Source organism: Lissotriton vulgaris, chromosome 1_1, assembly GCF_964263255.1.
Source record: "Lissotriton vulgaris chromosome 1_1, aLisVul1.2, whole genome shotgun sequence".
Lineage (NCBI taxonomy): Eukaryota > Metazoa > Chordata > Amphibia > Caudata > Salamandridae > Lissotriton > Lissotriton vulgaris.
This window is the reverse complement of record NC_141685.1, coordinates 924,861,334-924,887,475: the sequence shown is the minus strand read 5'-3', so window position 1 is coordinate 924,887,475 and position 26,142 is coordinate 924,861,334. Positions and strand designations below refer to the sequence as shown.

The 26,142-nt window shown below is 43.9% G+C and overlaps 1 protein-coding gene across 1 annotated transcript in view; it reads left to right on the top strand.

The window, feature by feature from the left end:
• The window catches only part of MAST1 (microtubule associated serine/threonine kinase 1), a 237,263-nt gene that overhangs the window by 189,177 nt on the left and 21,944 nt on the right, over positions 1-26,142 (top strand). The window contains exons 21-24 of the mRNA XM_086959098.1: positions 7,400-7,629; positions 18,448-18,570; positions 20,647-20,783; positions 21,944-22,134. Of these exons, the coding sequence (XP_086815224.1) occupies positions 7,400-7,629; positions 18,448-18,570; positions 20,647-20,783; positions 21,944-22,134 (681 nt within the window). The remainder of the gene's footprint in view (positions 1-7,399; positions 7,630-18,447; positions 18,571-20,646; positions 20,784-21,943; positions 22,135-26,142) is intronic.

Genomic DNA, 26,142 nt, shown 5'->3' with positions numbered 1-26,142 from the left:
ATGCAGGCGGGTGAACACAGGCTCACGCCTCAAAATATATTCAATAGCAGCAATACATGATTGTCAAGTCAAATTACTGCTTTTATGAAAAAAGGAGTATTTATATATGAACACAAAGTAAAATACAGAATATTCAAAAATTCAAACGGTCCCTAGAGGTGGGGGCTTCAAAAATATACACTGTCCCTCGAGGTGGGGGCTCTAGTGTTAGATAGTTAGGTCCCCGTGTCCCGCTTACCTCTCTCTAACTATAGTGGTTATTCTCCATTCACCTTAGGCAGCATTCAGGTTAGCCCCACTAGTACTCCGAGTCTCATGAGTCCCACTCCGACTCTTCCATAAGTCAAAAGTCTTCTTGCGCCTGAAGAGCTATGTGGCAGAACAAGTTCCTGGGGCCTTCTGGCCCTGTGATGAGTCTTACCCACTCCTGCAGGGGATTGCATAACCGTAATCCCTGGGAGTGGTTCACTCTCAGACGTCGCTGAGGGCTGCAGCGGCTGCTGATGGTGAGAGCACTTTTGGCTTTGTAACCCACTGCACTACACTTCGGCCTGTAAGTCGGCAAGTTCTTCTGATCCTTCTCACAGGTGGGGGGGCAATCGCTTGGGGTCCCATCCTCAGTCGGAGCTCGGGCACTCACAGGTCACCATGATGTCCTCTCCTCACCACAACGGGTAAATTAGGCAACATCCCTTGTTATTTACAGTGACCTCATTTGACTTACAGGGTTACCCTCCTTACTCGACACCAGGACAACAGCCTGATCAGCACAGGATTAATCTTCCTTTTTACGGTGTCCCTCTCTGGCATATGGGGCCAACAACTTCACTCTGCACATGGGCTACAGCCCAATGGCATGGTAGTAATCTTCACAGTGCCCCGCCTCTGGCCTACAAAGTCACAAATTCACTCTGCACAAATGCTATGGCCAGATCAATGCAACCACAGCTAATGTCATTGCAGCCCCCTCCGGCATACAAGGTTGTGGACTCTAGTCTGCACACGGTTGACGGAAGGATCAGTGCCGCAGACGTCTTATCACTGCTCAAAACAGGGATCCACTCACCAGGATCCTCCACTGGACCTCGCTTCATCTAGGCACTCTCCTCTTCCTCACAGGAACATTGGTCTTGGCAAGCAGACAGGCACTGGTGCTCCAGGCTCAAGGGGTAGGATTTCCATTGAGTGATGTCCCCTCACCCAGCTGTAAGACTGGCAAACCGTAGCCCGTAGCCAGAATGAATGGGAAAAAGTCTTGTAGAGCTTCTCTTCTTCGCACAGCCTGACTGGCAGCCTGACAAGGGACAGTTTTGGAGGCCTTGTGCTCCCCTTCTTATATTACATTTCCAGACACCAAATGTGAATTAGGGTCTGGGTCTTCAAAGTTTGTGTTAGGGGTCTGCTTTCTTTAGAAGTGCCCACACCCCTGTCCTGCCCTCCCTCCAGAAAGCTGACTGTCACAGCAAAAGCAATTCTAACACAGGCAATATGAGTGACTAGAGGTTCACACCTCCATGTCAGTCACAGTGGTATGTGCAGCAAAAGGTTACCCCAGGACCCCAGCCATACACTTTATTATTCTCTTATCAGCCCTGAGAGGTGCCCATGCTACTTTACATTGCCCTGTCCCTGAATCAAAGAGCACCCTGTAATGGTGTCTTGTAATGTAATGGTGTCTTGTAAAGCGCATGTATCACCCCGCCATGGGGTATCTCAGCGCTGTAGAACGCTGGGGAACCTATCCTGGCTTTCCCTGTGAGATGGTCCCCAAGGTGAAACCAGGCATCCCCGGCGTACGTGGGGGGCCGTTGTGGAGATAAGGCAAGCTAATGCCCAGAGTTGCCGAGTGTGATCCCTGGTTAGAGTAGGCACCGAGGCGAGAATTATCGAGTCTGCTACCCTGATCCACGACCCTGCCACGTCGGGAATTGAACCCTGGTCCCGGGCCGTCCTCTGCTTCTGGGTCTGCCGCCTCTAACCAGTGAGCCATACCACTCCACTGAAGTGTACTGAAGAACCTGGCTCTCCATCCTACAGTGTGTGTACCACCAGCTAACAGGAATGCAGCAATCCATAAGGGGATTCCTCGACCTCCTCAATCTTCTCCAGTCAGTCATGGGTCTCCCAAAATGGGTCCCAGAGTCTTCCATGTATTGTACCACTCACAGGCCTGAACACACACTGCACACACTTTGAACCACACATGTGCTGCACAGTGCTACATACTAACTTGATGTAAGGCAAAGGTGAATTAAGCACACAGCTGCAGAACTTTACATGAGTGAGCCTGATAAAAAGGTAAAAAGTCCTGTTAGCTTCTACTGATCACTATACGTTATGCTGCCACAACAGCACTTGTGCTACTTAACCCCTGGTAAAGGCAGTAGCCTTTCACAATTGTGAGGGTAGCACTTTGGGTGCCCCTCCCAGTCCAACAAGACCACAATCTGTGAGACAGTCTTATGTCATGGTGCACACATACGAAGCGTGTTTGTCCATGACAGCAAAAATCAATACTAGGAATCCAGACATCGCTGCATCTGGGGCACTCAGGGCAGGGGTGCATGTCCAGCACCATGTGAGGGACTTATCTGATTGAAACTTCTTGCTGCAGATTCCTTACCGTAGAATTTTCTCCAGGCATTAGGCTGGATCTGGAAATTTTTTGAACAATCTCCTTGCACACCTGTTGGTGTCGTTGTGCGGCTCCATGTGGCGTCATCTATGCCAAAAGTGACATGTGCAGTGCCTATATAGGCGCCCCTCCAGCGCGCTGACCTCAGTTTGTTCTTTTCTGTGCCATCAGCACAGATCCTGATGAGCAGGGCCGGCTTAAACAGTGGTGGCGCCCTGTGCAACAATGCTTTTTGGCGCTCCCACCCCGAATGACCACCTCCGCCATGGATTCCCTCACTAGGACCCTTTAACAGTGCCCCTCAAGTCTCCATAACCACTGTCTTTGAGATTCATTTAGTTTTATAGCACCGAGGTAAGGTGTAAATCAGTGTATAGGAAATGTTACATCAGGCAAGACTACAAGGTATAATGTAGGAGTGACATCTCATCGATACTAGCAGGCAATATAGTTTAAGAGTCCTTATTCTTCAAAGCACAAATTCAGAATTTAAAACGTAACACTATTGTTAGGGGTTCTCTTTAAAAATAAAAATTGTTTTCTATCCAAATGAACACTTTTGGCAAGATTAAGATAATGAAAGATTGGGCAAAAAACAGATAGCTTTAACATTACCTTGCAGTTTGCAGCTGCTCTAGGGTGACAGTTAATAGCTCACTGTTCTATATTAGGATTTTGACTTATAAAAGACAAGAAACAAAAGGAGCTCTCTTACAGAAGCAGTAACACACTGACCTATTTACATTATATGCACTTTGTTAGCTGCGTGGTACATGTTCTTAGCAGCAGGCATTTTAAACCTTAGGATTAGTCAAAATGTCCACTAGACAAACCTCCGGTCTTTTTCCAGGAGGACGATTAATCGCCAGTTATCTTGACATTTGTAATTGATGCCTGAAAATTGCTGGAGGCCAGGAATGCAGCAGCAGGTGCTCTTAAAATGATAATATAATTGCAAAAATGACGTCCCCATCCCAAGTCAGCCCCGGTGCGGTGGCACCGTTCGCACCGCCCTAGAGCTCCCCTTAGTCAATGCTTGACTGAGTATTTGAACTGTTTTGTCGAATTTGACCATTGTGCCTTTTTTCCCTCTGTTTTTGGACTATGTCCCAGGTGCCTGCTATAGGCAAATGTCTGTAACAGAGCCCTACTTGGTCTGTCTGTGGTGTCTGGAACGGGACCACAAGCAGTGGCGGCTCATCCGCAATGGTGGAGGAGCGCCGCCACTGGCTCAGAGTCAGCAACTGAAAAATAAGATATTTTATTGCGGTTTTATTTTTCAGCTGCTGGCTCTGAGCCAGCGTGTGCAGGGAGTGGCGGGGCCGGTCTATGGGAAGGGAAAGGAGGCATGGTTGATGCACTTTTAGATGTGAATTTTTCCAACCTATATCCAACGTTCATCTCTTGGTGCACAGCAGCAGATAAAATGAGTGATGTCAACCCACCCTAAATAGGGTGTGACGATGGTCACTGTGATCTAGCGGCCCTTTGGAAGACGGGCTTCCTTTCTGATATAGGTCCAGCTGGAGCTTCACCGTTGGGAAGAAAGCACTCCCTCCAACCCTAGGAAGAGCAAGGGAACCACAAGTTTGCTGTGGTGGAAGCACTGTGGATTTCCATTGGTCCTTTCCTTTTGCAAAGTCTAAATTTCCCCATTTTTTTGGTTAAATCCTTCCTGCTGCCAATTCAATGAGTTTTTACCAGCCACTGGACTTTGTGCTTTATGTTCATAGGATATGCTTGCTATTTTCTTGTAGTGCTTATGATTATCAGTGAAGATTCTACAATGCAGAAGGTAAAGTTACTTGTGATCTTTACTCTTCATTGCAGAATTTTAATTGAAAACATAAACAACCCTCTCTGGAGTTGATATTAGTGTGGCAAAACAATGAAGAGGTGTGATCCATAGGGTTCCATCAAGAAGAACTGAGGCTCTGGATCCCTGCCAGGACCAGGCACGATGGGATAGGGAAGCTGCTGGATCCTTAAAGCAGCAGTGTCTAATTACAGCTTTTATTAGCTGTCGTTCATGTGGCTGTATTCGGTATTCCCTTTCATTCCCTACATATTTGTCCTATCACTTCGGCAGGAAACGTAGTGATTTTTCTGCTGTCGTGTTTTTTTCAGTATTATTTTAATGTTTATTTGGGCATATTATTTAAAATAAACCCATAAGAAATTTGGAAAATGTTGCCTAAGATAGGCTGCAGTGTTTGTATTATTATTAATAATAATAATAATAATATTAATAATAATAATAATAATAATAATTATTATTATTATTATTATTATTATTATTATTATTATTATTATTATTATTATTATTATCATAATAATAATATTATTCTTTACAAAAGACAAAGTTTCTTGAAAAGCTAAAAAAGAGAGACCTTAAGAAAGAAGTAGGCATTCTCTTCAGCCTATATTGAGAGCGAAAAAGGATTTAAAGACCTTGTGGAATCTCAGTCAATCACTGGTTTCATCACAGACTTCGTTGCCGATTATTCCACAGTTTTGGAACCAGATATGGAGCAGACCGTCCATCTAAGCGTTCCTTCCTTCTGTGAGGTATGCAAACATAGGATGATTCCGCGAGTGCAGCAGATAGCTGGGAGGTTACTTTCGTAGTAGCAATGTTAACTCAGATAGTTTCAGACTATCACACAACCAGTAGGCCATACATAAGCATTTGAAATTAATTCTGTGATGACCTCCAGCCAATGTATTGGTATTCATGGCTCCGGGACATGATCGAACTTTCGGAGTCAGCACTACTCACACAGCGAAATTCTAAGTATGCTGAAGTATGGCTAGAGAATGAGAGGGCACACCCATATATAGACAGTTGCAATATTCAAGTTTGGGTAGAAGAGAAGCACCAATCACTTGTACATATTTTCTTCCTGTGGAATGGAAGAATGTTTGTTAGGAGCTAGTGGGCGTAAACACAGGCGTTGCCCACTGCCATGACCTGAGCCGTTAATATGGCATCCTGATCTGGATTCACTATCACGGACTTGGCATCCCCAATTGGGTTAGGTGGTGGACCCATGCAACCAGGCCATAGTATGCCATCATGGTGAGAGGTTTAATTTCCAAGGAGCTAGATCTCTGTTTTGCTGGTCATGAGTTTTGAATAGTTGGGGCTTGTTCAGCTTGTGCTTCAGCCTAAATGATGAAGCATGCTGATCCAGCCTAATGATCAACTGAATCCACAGGATGTCATTGGCACAGGATACGGCTCCACATCCAACAGATCCTATGAGGTCATGCAGTGGGCGGACATAAATGTTGAATAGAATAGGTGATGGGGACAAGCAGTCTTGTCTGATCTAACCATGAGACACAGAAGAACCCGAAAGTGATCACCCCAAAAAGAGTTAGAACAATTCCAGCCACCTAGGCCAACTTCCCCCCGCCTTTGGCGTAGCCTACTAAATGTTGTCATTTAAATGTAGTGTTTGTATTGTAAAAGTGTTCTGGGATCCTGCACAAAGGCAAGACCGTTCAGGTATTTATGATTTCAATGAAGTTTATTACTATGGGACAGAACTAAAAATGACAATAGTTTTTCTTTACATAACTTTTCCTTACTAATAAGTCCATAATATTTTTTTGCCGAATTAGCTTCTATATAATTCATGTATTACTGTTGAATCACATACAACTATATCTGCCTTTTCAGCCTTTGCTGATAGACTCCTATATACTGTAGGACACAACATTCTGTTCCCATTTGTTTTACCATTTTCTACCTCAGGTATACAGGGAGATACTTGTATCTTGAAACTTATGTTTTTGAATATTTCTATCATGCTAATTTAATATATAATTATTTATTTGGTCAAAGTGATGTTAAGTATTGTTAATTTCAGGTTTTTTTTTAACCTTAGGCGCTCTTTATTTATAATTCAGTTTTTCTACCCCATACCTTCGAAGTATACACACGTTATAATCTCCCTCAAGACCCTCAGTGGGAAAGTATGGTTTCTTCTGTTATTTCCCCCAGGTTGCCCTCTGTCTCGCAGTCAATTGATGAAACTTAGTCAGTAGTGTCTCTCTGAGATCTCTTCTTAAAGCCCATTTGGCAATAAACTTTGCTTTCCTGACTGTTACCTTGTGTTGTTGAATTTCTGTATGTGCTAACAGCTCACTGCTTCCAGCTTTACTAAAACATATTTTCTTCCCTATTTTTCCTTGTGTCCTCCTCTTGCATGATGCTTTCCTCCATTTTTTGTCCCTCTTTCTCCCCGCAAACTGCATATCTTTGTTGTGTCTTCCTATCTCTCCCATCACTCTGTATGTGTGTGTGTGACGGTTCTCCTCTTCCACTTTCTAATACTCCTGTCATCGCCTTTCTTTTTCTTGCACTTTGTCTCATCATGTCTCATTTTGGTGTTCCCTTCCACTTCATTTTGCCTCTCTCCCTCTTTTCACCTTTATTCTCCAATGTGTTGTTCCATTTCTCTCTTACCTTTCTCTCCTCATACATCAATGTCTTTGCACAAACTATTTCTGTCTGCATCCACTTTTCCCTCTTTCTTCACTGATCATTTCTGTTTCATGTTATCTTTTTCTGATGCCTGGCCATTTTTTCTGCTTTTTCCGCCACTTTTCATCTCCCCTTGCCCTGTGACGTCATTCCCTTTACCTGTTTGATACCTCTCCTACCTATCCCTGTGTGCCTTATTTCGTCTTTTCACCCTCATATCTATGTGTTACTCTTTTCTCTGCCTGCATGGTTCTCTCTTTTCCCCTTTGCAGTGGAGCAACATGGCAGCTCTCCTTTGGCCAGCCCAATGTCCCCGAGATCTCTCTCCTCTAATCCCTCTTCACGGGATTCCTCGCCCAGTCGGGACTACTCCCCTGCGGTCACCAGCCTGCGCTCTCCCATCACCATCCTTCGCTCAGGGAAAAAATACGGCTTCACGCTGAGAGCCATTCGGGTGTATATGGGGGACAGTGATGTCTACAGCGTCCACCACATCGTCTGGGTAAGGAAAACATCACTGTTGGATGCTGGCCAGGAAGACTTGAGCCATTTGTCCCATGGACATGACATGAGTTGCAGGTGCTGTGTGGCGAATAAGGGTGCCCCCTCTTTGATTCCTTGGTGACAAACAGCAAATAATTTTGTAATATTTTACCAATGCTACCTCGAAACAAAAAATTCATATGTTTCAAAAAATAGCCAGATGCTCTTTAAGCCTAACTTTAAAGTCTTCATGTGGTGATAGCTCGGGTGAGACATTCAGGGCTTGGTTGGAGTCCTTTTTTTTACTGTAGTGTCCTATATGCCAGAAACTGGAAAGAAAAACACAGAGTGAAGATGAGGTGGGGGCCAGTGATTGTGTCTATCTGTGTTTTAGCAACTTACTTTAGGCCTGCAAGTGAGTGTTGTATATAAGGAAAGTGAACATAAGAGTAGAATAAGGTAAGAACAAATAAAATGCACAGCCTTAATGCAAAGTGCAAGGAGCCGGTAGGCTTTAGAAAGACTTCAGTGGGAGGGCAAACAGTGTGCCACAGCAACCCCAGGCCAGCCACACAGTCAAAGCGCCACCTGCCAGCAACACAATGCAGTCACACTCTGTGCACACCCACTACTGATGGCAAGAACAAAAGAAGCAAAGAACAGTAATACTCCCTCAAACCCTTCCCCCCCCTGAATATGATGCGGATGCATCCTGGCCAAACAAAATAAGGCATGCGGCCTAAAAACTAGGGTACATCAACAAGGGCCAAATAGGTCTGTATCAGAAAGTTCAGTAGGGGAAAGAGATCAGTCAGCCTAATAATCAAACAGAGTACAAAGCAGTGAAAAAGTCTCACATAGCACAGGTCCCCCGTACTGGCCCAGCTCCTGCCCAGCCAAAAGAAATAAGCACAATGAAACACACGAGGATATAATGCAGCCACCACACCGCAGCACCACAAAAGACACGTTTGCCTCTCCAGTCATAGCTGTCATCCAGGCAGGGCTCAGATAATATCTTCTGCAGTGCCTGGGGTGACCCCCCCGGTGGGTCCTCCAGTCTCGGCACCTTTGAGCCTGCTGAGCTTGAAGCAGAGCCCCTGCAGGAAAGTGCCTCAGTATGAGGTGAGCTCTGCGCAGATCTTATGGAGGCTGACGTCTCTACCACCCTTCTCCACTCCTCAGCTGCCTACTGTTTGGTAGGCCGGTTCATTCCTCTTCGGTGAGAGTGCTGATGCCTGTGGCAATGGGCCGGCAGGGGCCACATGCTCCAGCCACACCGTTCCTTTATCGTAGAGTTCAGGCTAATTCCATGTTGCAGCAGGATCCATGAAAAACAAAACTTGTCCTCTAACTGTATTCTCAGACGAGTCGGGAAAAGCAAGGAATAAAGCAGCCCCAGCTTTAAAACCGCTTCTTAACTGCACTGAACGAGGTCCTCTGAGTTTGAACCTGGAGGGTAAAGCCAGGATAAAGACAGACCTTAGTATTCTTCACCACGGAGGGGCAGTTGTCATGGTCCTGCTGAAGAAGGAAATCCCTGTTGCGAAAAAGCAGGAGGCCGGTCACTGCTTGGTGAGGTGGTGCCCCTGGCCTAGGCGGATGGGCATGAACCCTATGCGCCCATTTCAGGGCATAAAACTTAGACAGGCCCTCCGAGGCCACAACCTCCTGAAGCCAATCCTCTAGATAACCAAGCCTGGAGATGCCCTCCACTCTTTCTGGTAGCCCAACAACCCTAATGTTCTTATAGCGGGTCCTCCCTTCCTGATCAGCCTGCCAGCTAGTTGCCGGGTGTGTTCCTCCAGTTCCATAAGGCATTTTCTTAGAGTCCTGTCGAATGAGGCCCAGTTCGACCACAGTAGAGTCAATCGTACCCTCCAGCCATTCTCCGGTGGCCTCAATCGTGGCCAGTAGCTCATCTAAGTGCCCACTAGACTGTCGATGTCAAAGACATTACCTCCATCTTCAATGACGAAGATATCGTTGTCGATAACGACCCCATCAACATCGACACCGTTGATGGCAAGCTCAACCACGTCGAACATACTGTCGACGGTGATGACCATGTCATCTACAGCATCAGCGCTGGGAACCAAAAGGCAACAAAAAGCATGGAAGAAAATTTATTTTCATCTTTGAGGGTCACAGATGTACCTCCAGTGCAATTATTGCAGTCAGACCAGGAGAGACTAGTGATTACACCTCCCAGATTTTGAAGAGGATGCAATGGACAATGAGGAGTCCTACAGTGAATATGTGTGTCAACAGGAGTACAAGTCTGGAAGTACTCGCATGGATTTAAGACAGAAATCATCTAGACATTATAGAGAGACAGATGTGGCCAAAAATACGAAGCCCCGGATTCAGCTTCCGCTTGCCTTACTGGTCATACTAGACCAAATTCAGTAATTGCTTCAGTGGCTCAAAGAAGAACCTTGACCACAATAAAGTTGTCATCTTGTCTGCCAGACAAGGATAGCAACAGTATTGACAATATGGGCCAGATAATTTCCTCTATGGCAGCAACATCAAGTAAGACAGCCAATGCCCTGGCAATTCTAGGTCGTTATGATAATCAGATGTGGAATGACATAGCTCCATTACTGGATCTTATTCATGAGGAAAAGAGGGAAAGGGCAAGAGCTATCCTAAAGAAAGAAGAAGTAACCTCTGCATTCATTATTAATGCATCGATGGATGCTTCAAATACAGTCTTTCGCCAGTTGGCAGGAGGGACAGTGCTAAGGATCAAGGCAGGTTAAAATTCACAGCCTTCCCTAGGGAGGTCCAATCTAAAATATTAGACATGCCTTTTGATGGGCTAACTCTATTTGGTAAACATGTTGATGAAGCTTTGCAAGGCCTTAAATTCTGCTCTGATACAGCAAAGGCATTAAGGTTGTTGCAGTATCTCAGATTTGAGACATCTACTTTTTGTGGCTCACAAATATCACAACATTTCATAGCAGAATTCAACCAGTATGGAGGTCAAGGGTTCCCTTACTATCCTCAAAGACAGTCTGGATATGACCAAGGATACTCCTTTAATCAAAATCAAAGCCATACTTATGGGTGGTCTGCAGGAAGTAAGAGAGGTTCCTCACAAGCACGAACCAATGATAATCAGAAGAAACCCTGACTCCCAGTTTTTTTCAGAGGGGAGAAATTTCCTTTTTTGCTCACACATGGAGGAAAATAACATCAGACAAGTGGATGTTACAACTTGTCCAGTCAGACCATACGACCATTCAGAGACCCCCAGTTTGCCCACCAAGAAAAAAGCATCACTGACATTTAAAAGAGCTGCAAATGGCAATTCTCAAACTTTTTTTCTAAAGGAGCCATTGAAGTTGTCCCCAAATCCCAAAAGGGATCAAGGTTTCTATTCTAGGTTCTTCCTCATAAAAAAAGACAGGTCAATGGAGGCCAATATTGGATCTCAGAGTGCTGAACAAGTTTCTAAAGAACTAGTAAATTCATACTCTTACTCTGCAAGAAGACCTCCTGATGATGCAGGAAGGGGATCTTCGTCAGGAGACCAGTGCAGCTTGCACTACACATTGCCCCTACTATGCTGCCAATGATAGTAACAACACAATTACTTACCATCACAATCCTACATGTGTGATAATTTAGACTATATAGGCCCCCAAAGCTCTAAGAATGGCTTGGGCGACAGGTAATAGTCATGTTCAACGTATATTGAATTAATAATTAACTGTTGTTGTGGTCATCTCTAAATTAGCTAGCCAGCGCCACCTTATGGCAGACTGTCACAAGCGCTGATGTTGACAATTAAGCGCTAGTGCAGAGCACCGTAAACAACCAGCTCAAATTAAGCACTTCTCCAACATACCCATTCATCGAAAACGCAGGAAGTTTCTTCGATTCTCAGTAGCAGGTCAGCAGTACCAGTTCAAGGTGCTCCCATTTTGGCTTAACAAATCACAGAGAATATTCACCAGATGTCTTGCTTCCGTTACCGCCATTTCACAGGAGAGAAGTTCATCAGGTGTTCCCATACCTGGAAGACTGGTTAGTCAAAACGCCATCCAGAAAAAAGGCAAGAGCTTCCATGAATGCTTGTATCAATCTGTTCCGGAGATTAGGTCTCACTTTAAACAGGGAGAAATCATTGTTGGAACAGCAAACAAAGATCGAATTTCTGGTAGCAATACTTGGTACTCTATCAGCAGAAAGAGTGAGAAAGTTACACGGCATGTCAGACTGTTGCGGCAAAGCAGTCAATCAAAGTAAGGTAATACAAGTCTCTAATAGGTATGATGGCATCATGTACAGGTATTTTTTCCTCTTTACAGGCTCCGTATGAGACCTGTTCAGCAAGAGCTGGATTTGCAATGGAAACAGGTGGAAGGCTTATGGGAATATATGGCCCATGTCATAAGGCGCTTGAAACTAGTTTTGATGTGATGGAAAATTACAGAAAACCTAAATGCAGATCTTTCTTTTCTACCAATAACGGAAAGGTTATTGCTCACCATGTCTGCGTCTATGGATGTATGAGGATCCCACCTGCTAGAGATTTCTACCAGTGGCAATTGGTCAGACACAGAGAAAAAGCTCGACATCAATGTGTTGGAACTATGTGCCATAAGACTAGGTTTACAAATGTTCCATCCCAGAATGGCAGGTAAGCCGGCCCTAATCACAACAGACAACTAAACATATCCCTATTCTACATAGCCAAGCAGGGAGGGGCATGGTCCAAGATAATTTCAGAAGAAGCTCAGCTGCTGTAGAACTGGGCCATTTCTCACAGGATAGACATTGCTGTGTACATCTGCCAGGCTGCCAAAACGATAAGGTAGATGCACTCAGCTATCAAATGAGGTGTTGTCATGAGAAGGGAATTAGATCAGAAACTGGTGGATTGCATTTTCAATCAGTTGGGGCACACCACAATCGATCTGTTTGCCACTCTGAACCACAAAAGCAGGTTTTGACAGCAAGGGACAATCATTTGGTCGAAGTTGTTTGCCTATGCCTTTCCTCCTTTTCCCCTGATCACCAGGGAAGATTAAGGTAGACCATTGCACTCTGATTCTCATTGTTCTGGCGTGGCCTCCCCAGTACTGGTACAGCGAGCTGCTGCAGTGGGGAGCATGTTTAGCCATTCCTTTGAAGGTGCATCCGAGGATATTGTCCAGACATCAAGGAAAGATTCTTCACCATAATCCCAAGTCACTGAATTTGACAGCATGGTATCTTACCAACTAGAATTTGGCCAGCTGGGTCTCCCACAAGATTGTAAACAGATTCTGGTGCAGGCTTGTTCTCCTGCGACCGATCAGACTTAAAAATCTAAGTGAAAGCGTTTCTGTGTCTGGTACAGTAATTATAGTCGTCATCTGCTTCAAATAAAGCCTTCGCAGATCTGGCCATATTTATTAAGTTTGGCCAAAAGTGGTCTTAAATATTCTTCAATTAGGCTTCATCTGGCTGCAATCTCTAGATTTCGAAGGACTGACAGTTCGCGTCTACTCTGTTTTCTCAAAGGATCCTTAAATAGTTTATGAAAGGTCTCTTCGGAGCTTTTCCACCTCTTCGACATCCTCCAGTTCCATGGGAGCTTAATACAGTCTGCAGACAGCTGATGTTATCTCCTTTTGAGCCGATACATAGAGCAGGCTTAAAATGTGGTTAATGGAAGATAGCACTACTCTTGGCTCTGAGAGAGTGGGAGGAATTCAGGGTATTCATCATCAGAGAACCTTTTCCCTGGTTCACTAAGGACAAAGTATTACACAAAACCAGCCCTAAATGCATTCCTAAGGTGCCTACTGACTTTCATTTGAATGAGCCTGTTGTTCTTAGATTCTTCTTTACCAATCCATTCTCACCAGCAGAAAGATCATTACATTTTTTAGACCTGCGTAGATGTCCCAAATTCTATATAGACAAGACAAAGGACATAATTACATCAGACCAGCCATTTTTATAATTTGCTCAACAGGGGATAGCTCATTGGATCTCAGCTTGTATTGCATTCTGTAATGCCAAAGCCAAGCGTCCTCTCCAGGGAAGAGTGAAGGCACATTCCACCAACTGCAGCACTCTGTCCTGGGTGCCCTTGACAGATGTTTTCCTTGCAGCCACCTAGTGGAGTAGGCATACGTTTACAGAGCACTACTGCCTAGACATGCACACAGAAACTGACGCAGCAGTGGGACAGGAAATCCTGAGAAAACATTAAACGTGAGCCTGCTTTCTGCTTTGTTCTACTCTACAATGCATACTGCTTGTTATTCTGATTCAAGCAGGTGAATATATAAAAGATCCAATGTTGGAGAAGAAATTAGTTACTTTCCTGTAAAACCAGTTCTCCAAAGTTGATATCTTTTAAATATTCATATGCAACTCTCCCTCCTTCTCTGTCAGAGGCTCATTATATTATATTCTAAAACTTGTGGCTCGAAATCTGAGTTATAGTGGCCTCTAGGAGGAGCATGAGTGCTTACGGTGAAGTTTGGGTTCTTTCAAATGAGGTGGATGTGTTACTAAATATACTATTTTGTTTCAGGTCTATGACCTTTTTACATTATATACTGTATGTTGTAAATTTTTACACTGTATACTGCTATTTAAAATGTACTGGGGATTCCCCGCCTGACGACGGGGAATGATTCAAGCATGTGAATATATAAAAGATACTAGTTTTGGAGCATTGGAGTTACTGGTACGTAGCAAATTTCTTTTAAGGTGTTTAGTTTTAAGTGGTTATTTGTAATCAAGGCATCAGTTGCACGCAGGCATTCTTCAGTTCTCAATGTGTAGAGATCTCCTGATTGTCCATTTTCAAGATGATTTGTGTGTTGTCTGCATGACTGTGGCATGTCAGTTTAAAGCATTTAGTCAAATTCAGGAAGGGGTTTAGGTAGATATTGAATAGAAAAGGAGAGGTGATGGGCCCCCATGAAACAAAACAGTGTAGGATGAAAGGTGCTGATGTAAGAGGTGGCAAAAATATCAGCTTTTGTATGTCTTTGCGGTAGGAGACAATTCATTTTAGAGCATTATCGAGAATATGCCAAGATATTGTAGTTTGACTAGTAGTGTGTAGTGGGGAATTATATTGAATGCTACTGAAAAGTCTACCGGTAGCTGTGTAGCTACGCTGTCCTTGTCAGCAGTAAGTTTTAGGTTTTCTCATATGAATGTGAAGGCGGAATCTATGCCTCTGCCTGGTCTCAATACAGGCAGGTTGAGGAAAATATATGTTTTTTCTTAGTGAAGGTGGAGAGTTAGGTAAAGACCGCTCTTTCAGTTAATTTACCCAGGAATGTATCAGTGGAAATTGGTTCATAATTTGCTTGGTTGGGTGGGTGAAGATTCTTCTTTTTTGAGAAGTGGTCTGATTTAGGAGGTTTTCAACTTGTATGGAAATAATCCTTGTTGGAATATTTTACTTTGCAAGCCATCTAGCTACTTACCGGGCACAGCTTGTCAAAGGAATATCTTAAAAGAATGTTGTGGGTGCAGGGTCCAAAGGCTTTCCTGCTGGCTTGCTTTTGTGCACATTAGGTTAACATCATTGCCCTGAAAAGAAGAGAATGACTAAAGTGACTAAAGGTGTCTTGAAATGCAAGCAGAAATCCTGGACAAGCACTTTGACAATTACTGGATTGGAACATTTTTGGTCAAGGCCTTACATTCATCAAAACAGATACAAATACCACAATTGCTAAGTTTTGTGCACATTTCAAACTGTAGAGTGCGAACATTTACACGCAGGTTCGTATCAACTGAGGGAAGGTTTTCAGATTTATTTGATAAAGACAAAGGGCCTGATTTAGAGTTTGTCAGAGAAGGTTCTAAGTTGCAACTGCTAAGGAGTACCCTCTCAATCAAACCCTTGGTCCGCTCACCTGATTTATGAGTGGTCATACCTTAAGTATGTAACGAAGAAGCCTACTCCAGCTCCTTCGCTAACCTACTTCTCCAACGGCCAGACCGAGTATGGACTGTCGGAGGTTCTCATATAACACCATCTGCTGATTTATAGTGGATGGTGTTACATATTTTTTTTTTGCTGTTTGTTACCACCAAGTAAAACATGGCGGTAAGGGACAGTACTAATAAAAATGATCCACACACTATAGGAGATAACTGCTATTGTGTTCGGGTCATTCGTTTTTACTTCTTTTTACATCAAAATCCTGCTTTAGGATTTGTTTTAAAAAAAGCAAAAACGTAAAGGTTTGACAGACGGCCGTAGTATTTGAGGGAGCCAGCTGTCAAACTTTTAACACATTGACAGGAACTGCGTTGCGGTGGTTCCTGCGAATATTAAGAGAGTTCATAGTGCTGGCAGGCATCGTTAAATGAGGACGGGTGCTCCGTCAGGGCGATGGAGTATTTTACTCCAACTCATTGGCAGAGTAAGTACTGTACTCCTTACTTTAGACCAGGCCAAAAATTACCATTTCAAAGCTTTTCTTTCCAGCTTCTGATGAGCATCTTGGCAATTCACCGAACAGCATGAGCCAGTCCATTTTGGTACTCACTAGCCATTTAGATCGAAGTTTTTTCTGACTGTCAGAGTCAAACTGAGGCAAGTTGTGGGATATCGGGCCACAGTTGATGCTTCCATTGTTGACTGGGAAGCATAGCTAGAGAATATGAGTATACAAAACACCATCTAGATCAGGAGGAAGCTCTACTCTTCAACTTGATAGCTGAGGTGCATAGAGTTATCTCTGAAGTTGTTCCGACTGAAATGCAGAAGAGCATCTAAGGGATGCTTTACTTCTGTAAAGTGAGACATCTGGGGACACAGATACTTCCATTGGAAGCCCCTAGTTTAGTATAGTGGTCACTGAAATATCAAATATTATTAACAGTGGACACTAAGTGCCTGATTTAGAGTTTGGCGGATGGGTTACTCCATTACAAACGTGACAGATATCCCACCCACTGTATTACAAGTGCCATAGGATACAGTGCACTTGTAACAAAGTGGAAGGGAGATCCATCATGTCTGTTGAACTATAAATCAGGCCCTAAGCATCGGTCGAGGTGCATTCAAAAAAGTAAGGGAACTGATGCTATGCACAATGGGGGTGGGTTCGGGTAAGCGATGGGGCTGGGTCAAAGGCATGGCTAAAAAAACAAAATATGGTGTAACTTTTGTCGATCTTTTATCTTCAGGTATAAATAAATATATATAATAAATGCAAGTTACATTAATCAATGGGAAATGCTCTGTCATACTTTATGAAACCTCTATTAGTTAATTCACTACAGAGGTCTGTGTCTGTAACCAGACAGCCATGGAACTGAATACTGGTGGAGGCAGTGGAGAATAGTTAGGGACTAACACAGTGGCGCTCCTTTAAAAAGCCCACACTTCACCACGCAGTCTGGTAACTTCTTTCCAATACCACTCAAAAAGAATGAATCTGCGTTATTAGGAAGTGTCCAATGATTCCTTTAATTAAAGCCAATACCGGCTTCCGAGCTCTCATAACATTTGCAGATTAACCTGTTGTGCACATTTACATTTCTTTCAGGTAAGCAGACAACCTGGCAAGAAGTCTTGTTTAGCTGTCTGCCCCTCCCTTGGACTCACTCCCTGCTTAAACTGCAGCTGAAGCATTTCAGTTCTCTGGAGTCAGAATTAACTGTTTCAGGACGGTTATCTTTTCACAGAAAGTAGGGGAACTGTTCTTCTTGAATTAAAAAAGTATCTGCATGTTGTGTCCCTCTGATCCCTCCTACTTTGACCACTGGCCCTAAGACATAAATTTAAATAACAGATGGAATATGGGCAAAGAAAAAAAAGTGTGCATTATTCAGAAATGCTAGAATTTGGCCATAACAGTCATTTTCAAGATTATGCAAGTCTTTAGAGAGGCAAGCGTGGCTGGAACTAACAAGTGCGCTCATGTACCAAAGGTAAGGCATTTCTATGGTTGTGTTGAGGATAATATCCGTGCTATACAGTGCTTACCACGCCTGCTGCTCCCTTACTTTCTAAGATTGCTCTACAGCATTTCTCTGAAATTCCACTTGGCAGCATTTTCCAAAAAGAAGAAAAAACAAAGGAATCGAAAAAGTGGTTTACATTTCATTTGTATTTCAAGTCCTATGGAATACCTAATCAACAATAGGGGAAGATTACATTAGGGTTGTAGGGGAAGGAAATTATAAACCCCACATATTCATTTATTTGTGAATTTTCCCATCATCATGTTGGGATCCTAGGGTAGTAATGAGGTATAATTACAGCATGGGACCAATGAAAGATAGTAGCCTTGGAGAATTGTAGTTCAGGCAAACAACTTTTTCTCAGTTCGGGTACTGAATTTTTCCAAATGGTCGCATGCTTGAATAGGTCCATGTTGTCAACCTGGGACCCTAGCCTGACATCAGTGAATATTGAAACCTGTGAATCTATGAAAGATATCAATATTGAAGAAAATACAGTTACAAGTAAGTAAAAGTTTCTTTCATGACTTCCCAAAGTATACCATTTACATTCCAATGTTTTCAGTGGTTGAAGCCAGCCGTTGGCATTTTTGTACCTTGGCTTATTTTGCCAGTGCCCCACTTCATTTTCAACCACTGTGAGAAATTAGCTCTCTAGCTAGTCTACTGTGACACCACTTCATATTCCCTATGATACTCCTCCTTTCTCTTCATATTGTTTGGGTCAAGCTTTGGTTCTTGCATCCTTTCCAGGATAAATTTGTATGTAATGTCTCTTTCCAGAGTCTGGAATCGTTCAAGAAGCTTGGAGACCAGCCAAAATTAGATTCTGAGCTGGAGCATAATATGCTGTTTATGAATTTATTGTTCTGTCCTGTCTTTGCAGCACGTGGAAGAGGGCGGCCCTGCTCATGAAGCAGGGCTCTGTGCCGGGGACCTTATCACCCATGTGAATGGGGAGCCTGTTCATGGTCTTGTGCACACTGAAGTGGTAGAGCTCATTCTGAAGGTGAGTTAGTACTGCAAACACCCTTCTACCATGTAACGCACCAGCGGAGAGAGACAACCAGCATCAATAATCATCAGCACTCCCATTCATCAAGCGGGGCAGAAATGGGACATCCGCCAAATATTGTGGAATCTCCCAAATGCTGCCACCCCAACACCCCGGTTCTCGCACATCATTTAGAATTAGGGCAATTGTGTTTTCCAAAAGTCAGGCAGGGCTGGGCTATTAACCAAAAGTAGTCCTAGCAAACATTTTCAAACTGGTCCCATCACTTATTCCCCACTCTCTCTCTTCCATATATCCATATTCTGTCTCCCTCCTTCTTTCTCTCTTCCATCCACTTTCTGTCCTTCGTCTATGTCTTTTTGCTTATGCCTCCCACAGGGCAAGCAGCAATAAAATGACACAGGGCCCATTAGCAGACCTGGGACTACTTAGACAATGGCCTCCAACCCACTGGCATACATGCTAACATTTTATAAGGGGAAAGTGGGAGTTTTACAAAAATTGTCACGAGAATGTATTTCCTCTATTGACTTCTACTGTAGGGGAGGCAATTTCAGAAAGGAAGACAGCCAAAATAAAGTCATTTTTTGCTTCAAAACTCTGGATCCTCCCGCCCGAATCGGGTCCATTGGCATGTATGCACAGGGGAAATGCCCGACGAGATAAAAGGCCAGTCTGGTCCTGATGGCAGAGCTGTAGCTGGCTCTGCTGTTAGGAAAACCTGCAGCAGACACAGCAATGGAATGAATAGTGCTGTTGGGACTGCCCTAAAATAGGGTATCCCCTCCGACGTCATTCCGAAAGGTGGCACTTCTGACAAGGGCCCTCATTTCAACCATGAAAATCCAGGTCAGAAAATATCAACAAACATCCCACATGGGATGAAAAAGAACTCCAAACTTGTGTGACAGATTAGTAATGTTTTTCCTGAAAGATAGCGTGGGGGTCTTTAGAAAAAAACATAAGTGCTTGCAGGTTCACAATGCTGACAGGAGATGGCAGACCTGCTATCATTGTTGTTTTCCTTGAAGCCATAGAGCAACAAGCATTTGCAATACAATAGATCTCGCATTAATGAGAGTTGAAGCTATTGCCATTTAGAATGGCAATAGCTCAAACTCTTGTAAATGCGAGACCTATTTCACTTCACAGAAATGGCTGCTTGAAAGTGAAAGCGGGCATGACGAGTAAAGCATGTTGTGCCTGCAGTAGGAGAAACCCATTAAAGAAAAGAGTGCTTACAAACTTAATAAGACATGCTGTGTCGCATCCGAAGTAAAGGGGCCAGTCGCCATGGATGTTTACAAAAGCAGACAAGGCAGTACCAAGGAGGGACTAACAGCTCTAACAACAACTCACAAACCAGCTTTTACGAAGGACAATGACACAAGCCAATGAAAATGTGGACGGGGTTCTCTTACATACTCCACCACAACAAGTCTTGCAGGGCAGCGCATGCGTGCTGACTCAGGCTCGACCTAAAAAGCTTCTTTGGAGAAAAATGTCTGCATAAAATGTGGGCGCTCCTCTTTTCGGGTTGCTGAACAAAAGAGGGCCACATTTCTTCCTCACCACTGGGCAACCACAGCATCAATGATCCTCTAGCTCATAATATTCACCCCTCTCTTATCACATAGTATCATTGTTCCTCTTCATGCCACAGTAATCCATTTTCTCACAATACAGGCCAAATGGATACACAGCAAAGATGATTCTCCTGGTTTCTGTTAATCCCTGCTTCTTCAATGATGAAGCATTGAGGAGCACAGAGCACTGAGGATCCACATACTCTCTCAACATTCCCTCATCCCCTATCACATTATACCGCAACGCTAAGAGCACAATGCAACCCTGGTGCTTGTCCTGCTCCATTCACTCAAATTATAAAGCAGTGAGAAATGGGCATGATTGATGGTTGTTGGCCAACTCATTGGATCCCTTTTTTACACCCCATCCTATTTCTTGGTGCTGAATTTAGTGAGTGTCTGCTTGCTGTGTTCTGTGGCTTGTGCTTTTATTTTTACTCATTAACCTATATACCTCTTCTCCTGTGCTTGGCATCCCTCCCAGAGTGGAAACAAAGTCATGGTGACCACCACACCATTCGAAAACACGTCCATCAAAATTGGGCCAGCGCGCAAATCCAGCTACAAGTCCAAAATGGCCCGAAGGAATAAACGAACGATTACAAAGGAGGGTCAGGAGAGGTAAGACTCTGGAGAGAGGGTGGTCCAGGGGCGTGGGTAGAGGTAGGATCTCAGGAACTTAGAAAAGGACAAGGGTGAGTGTGTGTAGGTAGAGAGCATGGGAACTGTGTGATTGTTCCATCACTCTATGAACTTGAAGTTGTGTAGAACAGGGTAGGGTATTTACCAGCCCTTGTAAATACCCTAGGATCAGGTATTTACACTCCGGGTAAATACCTCCTGTTCTGAGTTTCAACTTGAAAATTAGGTATAACATGCAGATTCAGCATTCAACAAACCACATTTAGTTGTTTAGTATTTTCCTGGGCCTCTTTCTCTGATAAATTTCGGCAGGTCAATGTTCCAAAACTGGTTATTTTGATAAGCATGTACAGGGATCGGATTTAAGCCTTGAACTTGCAATCAGGGCATATAACGGTTGTTTATTGTGGGATAATTATGGAGAATGCTGTATTACATATGTGATGTCTGTAAACCCTCATACAGATGTTTCAATTTGGAATTGCATTTGTATAGCAGTTGTCTAGAACTGCAGTGAGCAGCATCTCTCTCATGGATCCTACTTTCCTTCCTGTCTGTGGCTGCACAGATTCTGCTTTTTCTGCCATTTGGGCTATTGAGACTGGGTTACTGTGAATTTGCTCTTTGTTATAAACATACACAACACTGTTTTGGCTGTCTGACTTGATCTGTGCTATCTATATAAATCCATAAGGAAACATACCAAATATCTGCCACCATTAAATGACAATCAAAAATGGTGCTGCTGTGCCTGTTTTTCTACCACCTCTTTTCTGAGCCACAGGCGTTGGGAGTTCAAAACTTGCAACAGATCTGAGGGATGTTTTGAATGGTAAAGGAAGCTTACAATTATTTTGACATCTTTTTATTTACTGCTCTGAATATGACAAAAAGAACTTTGTGTGTGTGGCAGGGGGTTAATTGCTCAAGGGTATGAGCTCAAGGGTATGAGGTCAGTGACAGCGAATGAGTGACATTCCATTGAAGTGTTTAATGTGAGTGATGTGGATTGGGTGAGAGTCCCTTCAAGTGTGTAGATCAGTGATACCAAATGAGTCAAAGTTTATGGAAGCTCTTACGCTCGTCATGTAGAAGCGAGCGTGACATGGATTTTCACCAAATTCCTATTTCTTTCACAGCAGCAAAAAGAGGAGCTCCTTATTCCGGAAGATCACCAAGCAGTCTAACCTCCTGCACACGAGTCGCAGCCTCTCCTCCCTGAACCGATCCCTGTCTTCCAGCGACAGCCTGCCAGGCTCCCCGACTCACAACCTCACAGCCCGCTCGCCCACGCAGAGCTACCGCTCCACACCAGACTCCACCTACCTTGGTAAGCGGGGTAGGACCAGGGTGTGACTGGGACAATAAAAAAGCCCGGACACCAAAATATTAGTACCCCCACTAGCAAATTTGGAGAGTAAAAAACTGGCTCACGTTTGTAAACTGAGTAACTGAACTTTTTAATTCATACTGCCTGGGTGGTTTGTGAAGGGTGGAGGACAACACACATTTGTACTTGCTACAGGAAATATTTGTGGCAATATTTATTATGTTTTTTCGCTGTCAAAAAGATATGAACGTTAACATATCCCTGCTCTTCAACTCACAAAGTGCTTTTGGTCTGTCAATCTTATCTTCAATGAGATAATAGCAGCCACATTGCACCTTCCCCATTCTATCAATTGTGCCCCCCCTCCTTTCCTTTCTAATAGACCTGCTTTCCCAACTTTGCTATTCCCCTGCAACCTTTAAGTGGCTGTGCCATCTTACTCTGGTGCCTAATCTCCGGGCGCAACTTGAAGTTGTGTGCTAAGTGTGATCAAATGAACCCGAAGGTGATTTAATGCGGGGAAGTGAAATTGTGTGTTTCTAAACACAAAAAGAAGCTGTGGTTTTCATGCACGTCCTGCTACCACTCCAAGTATTGGGCTCGGTCCTAGTCCCAGTCTCAGGCTGTTACCACAATCACTCCAATTCCTGCTTAAAATCCTCAGGTAAGTCAAAATCTTAGAACAAACATATGAAAGGGAAGTGTGATTTGACCCATCCTGCTACTCTGACTCCAAAGAGAACTCAGGAGGGCATCAAGATTTAAGTCACATTTCCTCTAGGTCACTGGCCATGGAACCAATTCCTTGCTTGGTCCCAATGCATCTTAAGTTTCCTGAACCATTGTCAACCCCACAGCAGATCACAGCCTTCATAAAAGCCCTGGTGCAAATCTTCAATGTGCTTCTGGCTCCCTCTGATGCGCCTTTGCTCCCCACAGTAACACAGGTGCCTCCAGTCAAATTATAGCTGGTTGGTCCTGCCCTGATGCCGTCTGTTCCCTTGAGACCTGTGACTGTGTCCATACTCACTTCACTACAGACTTCTACTCTGGCACTGAGGTCCATGCCATCCCATCACTGACACGGCTGCTGGTTGATAATCTGATGCCCATACTTATGTCGGACCCCAAACCAACGTCAGCTCGATTTCGACATTTGTCACACTAGGAAAATGCAGAAGCACAAGCAGTTGTCTTACAGCCTAACTCTAACCACATGCCTCTGTTACATCACAGCTATCATCAAAGGTTCCATTTTTTTGGGGGGTTCTGCCAGAATGGGGCGCACCTCAGAATACTGATGATGATGAGGCAGATGGCTTACTTCCCAACACAATATACTGGTGATGCCTTATTCCTTGATGTCCTAAGCACCAATTGGTTTGGTACCTCCCCTGAGACTGAGCTTGACTTGCCACATGGGACGACCAAAGGAAGAAAGTTACATATTTGCAGTGGTGGTTCAGAGTACAGCTGAACTACTAGACTCATACCTGCCCTCCATTGAGACTAAAATAATGTTTGGACACAAATTCTTGATCCTGGGCCAGGGACATCTGAGCCTGTGCTCCCATTTAATGATGCCTTCTTGGATACTCTGATGGCTACCTGGTTGAAACCATGCTTTAGCCAGCTGGCAGGTGACCAGGAGGGCTTCACCAGTGTCGGATTTTCTCACCAAGCTCCCAATTTGGAGAGTCATATTGTGAAGGCCTCAACCAGTACGGTAAATCCAAATTAATTTCCAAACTACCTCCTTGATAGAGTCCAAAAGAGTATGCCTTCAGCAATTATGTTGTCAGCCTGGCATTGAGGTCTGTAAATGCAGTGTGTCTATTGTGCTCTATACACATGCCCTTTGGGACCTGACCAGTGAGATTTTCCCTGTGATTCTGAGACCTTTTTGGCCTAATACAATCCATGATGGGCAGGATGCGGCAAAGTACATCATCTTCACAGGTCCGGATATTATGGGCTGCATTGGCATGGCAGATTTGCCTAGATAGGATCAATTTGATTTCCCAGATATGTCCAGGCGTCACTCATGGATATGCCCATTGATGGGCCTCGCCTCTTTCGGGATAAGGTGTACCCGGCTTTGTAACACTTTAAAGATAGCAGAGCTACAGCTCATTCCATGGGTCTGTTTACCCCTGCAAAGGAGTTTCCTGTTCACTTCTGAAAATTCAAGGGATATTCCAGGGGCCTAGCATACAGACAGAGACATGCTCAGGCAGTAGACAGCTCATTCCTTTCAGGGCTGCAGACTTGGAACCAGCAGACATCATGCAGGTCATCAGTCCACCAACTTCCCTACCCCTATTGCTGCGTCCAACAAACTGCTTTAATTTCCTTTCAGCTGCATATGCTCAACCAGTTAGGGACAAGATCCAACACTTACTCCCGGATTGGAGATCCATCACATATGACATATGGGTCTTGTACAATGTTCAAAAAGGCTATATCCTACCTTTTCCCTCCTCTACTCCCAGCATCCTTCCAACACCGGAACAAATGTCAGAAAAGCATCTGTCCATTCTGCTACAGGGGGTATGCCTGTTGCTCTCCAACTGTGCCATTGAGAGAATTCCAGATTCGAAGAAAAGCAAATCTTGTTATACCTGATACTTCTGTGTGCTAATAAAAGGATGAGTGTCTCAGGTATATCTTGGACCTCCAGCTACTTAATCTCTTAGCTGCGTCCACCTTACACTGCCTTCTTTCCAGACAAGTTGGTGTTGCGAACCAGGGCTGATTTCCTTCCTAAGTTGGTCCTTCTTGCCCAGTCACTCTTTTGACCTTCTAACCTTCACCTCATCCAATGAAAAAGGAGGAACAGTTACATCGGCTGGATCTTCAGCTGGCAGTTAACTACTACCTGGACCCCACCAAGGACTTCCGGTTGGACGACTATCTCTTTGTTGGCTACTGCAATGCCAAGAAGGTTAAGGCAGTATAGAAGAGGACTTTATCTTGTTGGATCATCCTCTGCATCAAGATCTGCTATGGCTTAGCCAAGAAGGATCCTCCTTAAGGGATTCAAGCCTATTCAACCAGGGCTAGGTCAACCACTTCTGCACTTGCTCAATCTTTAAGGTGGCAACACAGGCTTCGATGCTCACTTTTGCCAAGCATTACTTCCTGGATGTGAAGGTGCTTAAGGATGGACACTTTGCCAGGTCCATCATGCAGGATTTGCTTGTTTACTCACCCATCAACTCTCCTCCTGGGCAGGGTATTCCTGTGAAATTTGTTCTACAGGTAAGGAATCTGCAGGTAGAAGTATCCATCAGCAGAAAAAGTTACTTACCTTCACTAACAATCTTTCTCCTCACTGACCCGTCTGCCTCCCCGTTCGATGTATGAGTTATAGGGAAAGCTGATAAGATTCCATCTTATAATATTTTGGTACTGCAATCCTTCATCAACATCAATCTATCCAAATTTCACCTCATAGTGTTGCAGGGATGCTGCTCCTACACAGAACTGTGCACAGAGACCCAGGACCTCAGTGAATTGTGATGGACCAAAAAAATCACCTCAGTACGTAGAAACCCTAACCGACTAGCATCAGTGTCACATTAGCTCTTCCTCGTATAGCAAAGGAACCAATGATTAGACAACCCAGAACATGCGACTTAGATTATACTCAGGAATAGTGGGAATCAAGAACACTCTTTAGTTTGTTATTCTCATACCAGTCCACAACAGGATTAAAAAGAGACACAGGAAAGGTTAAAATATTTAGTTTAACAACGTGCTCTAAGATGCAGTATCTTTGCTAACATAAGCAGACATATGATTAGAAATAATATGATCAGCATTGTTACAATTCCATAAAACACAAAAGGAGAAATCATATTACAATGATGGTGAAAACAGGTCTTATAGCGCCTAGTGTAACACCCTCTCTAGCTGGGAACTATGCTTTATAAAACATAGATGGTCTCTTAGGCTTGTGTGGGGGACCCCATACCTCCAAGATCAGCAGGAGTAAATCACATCAGG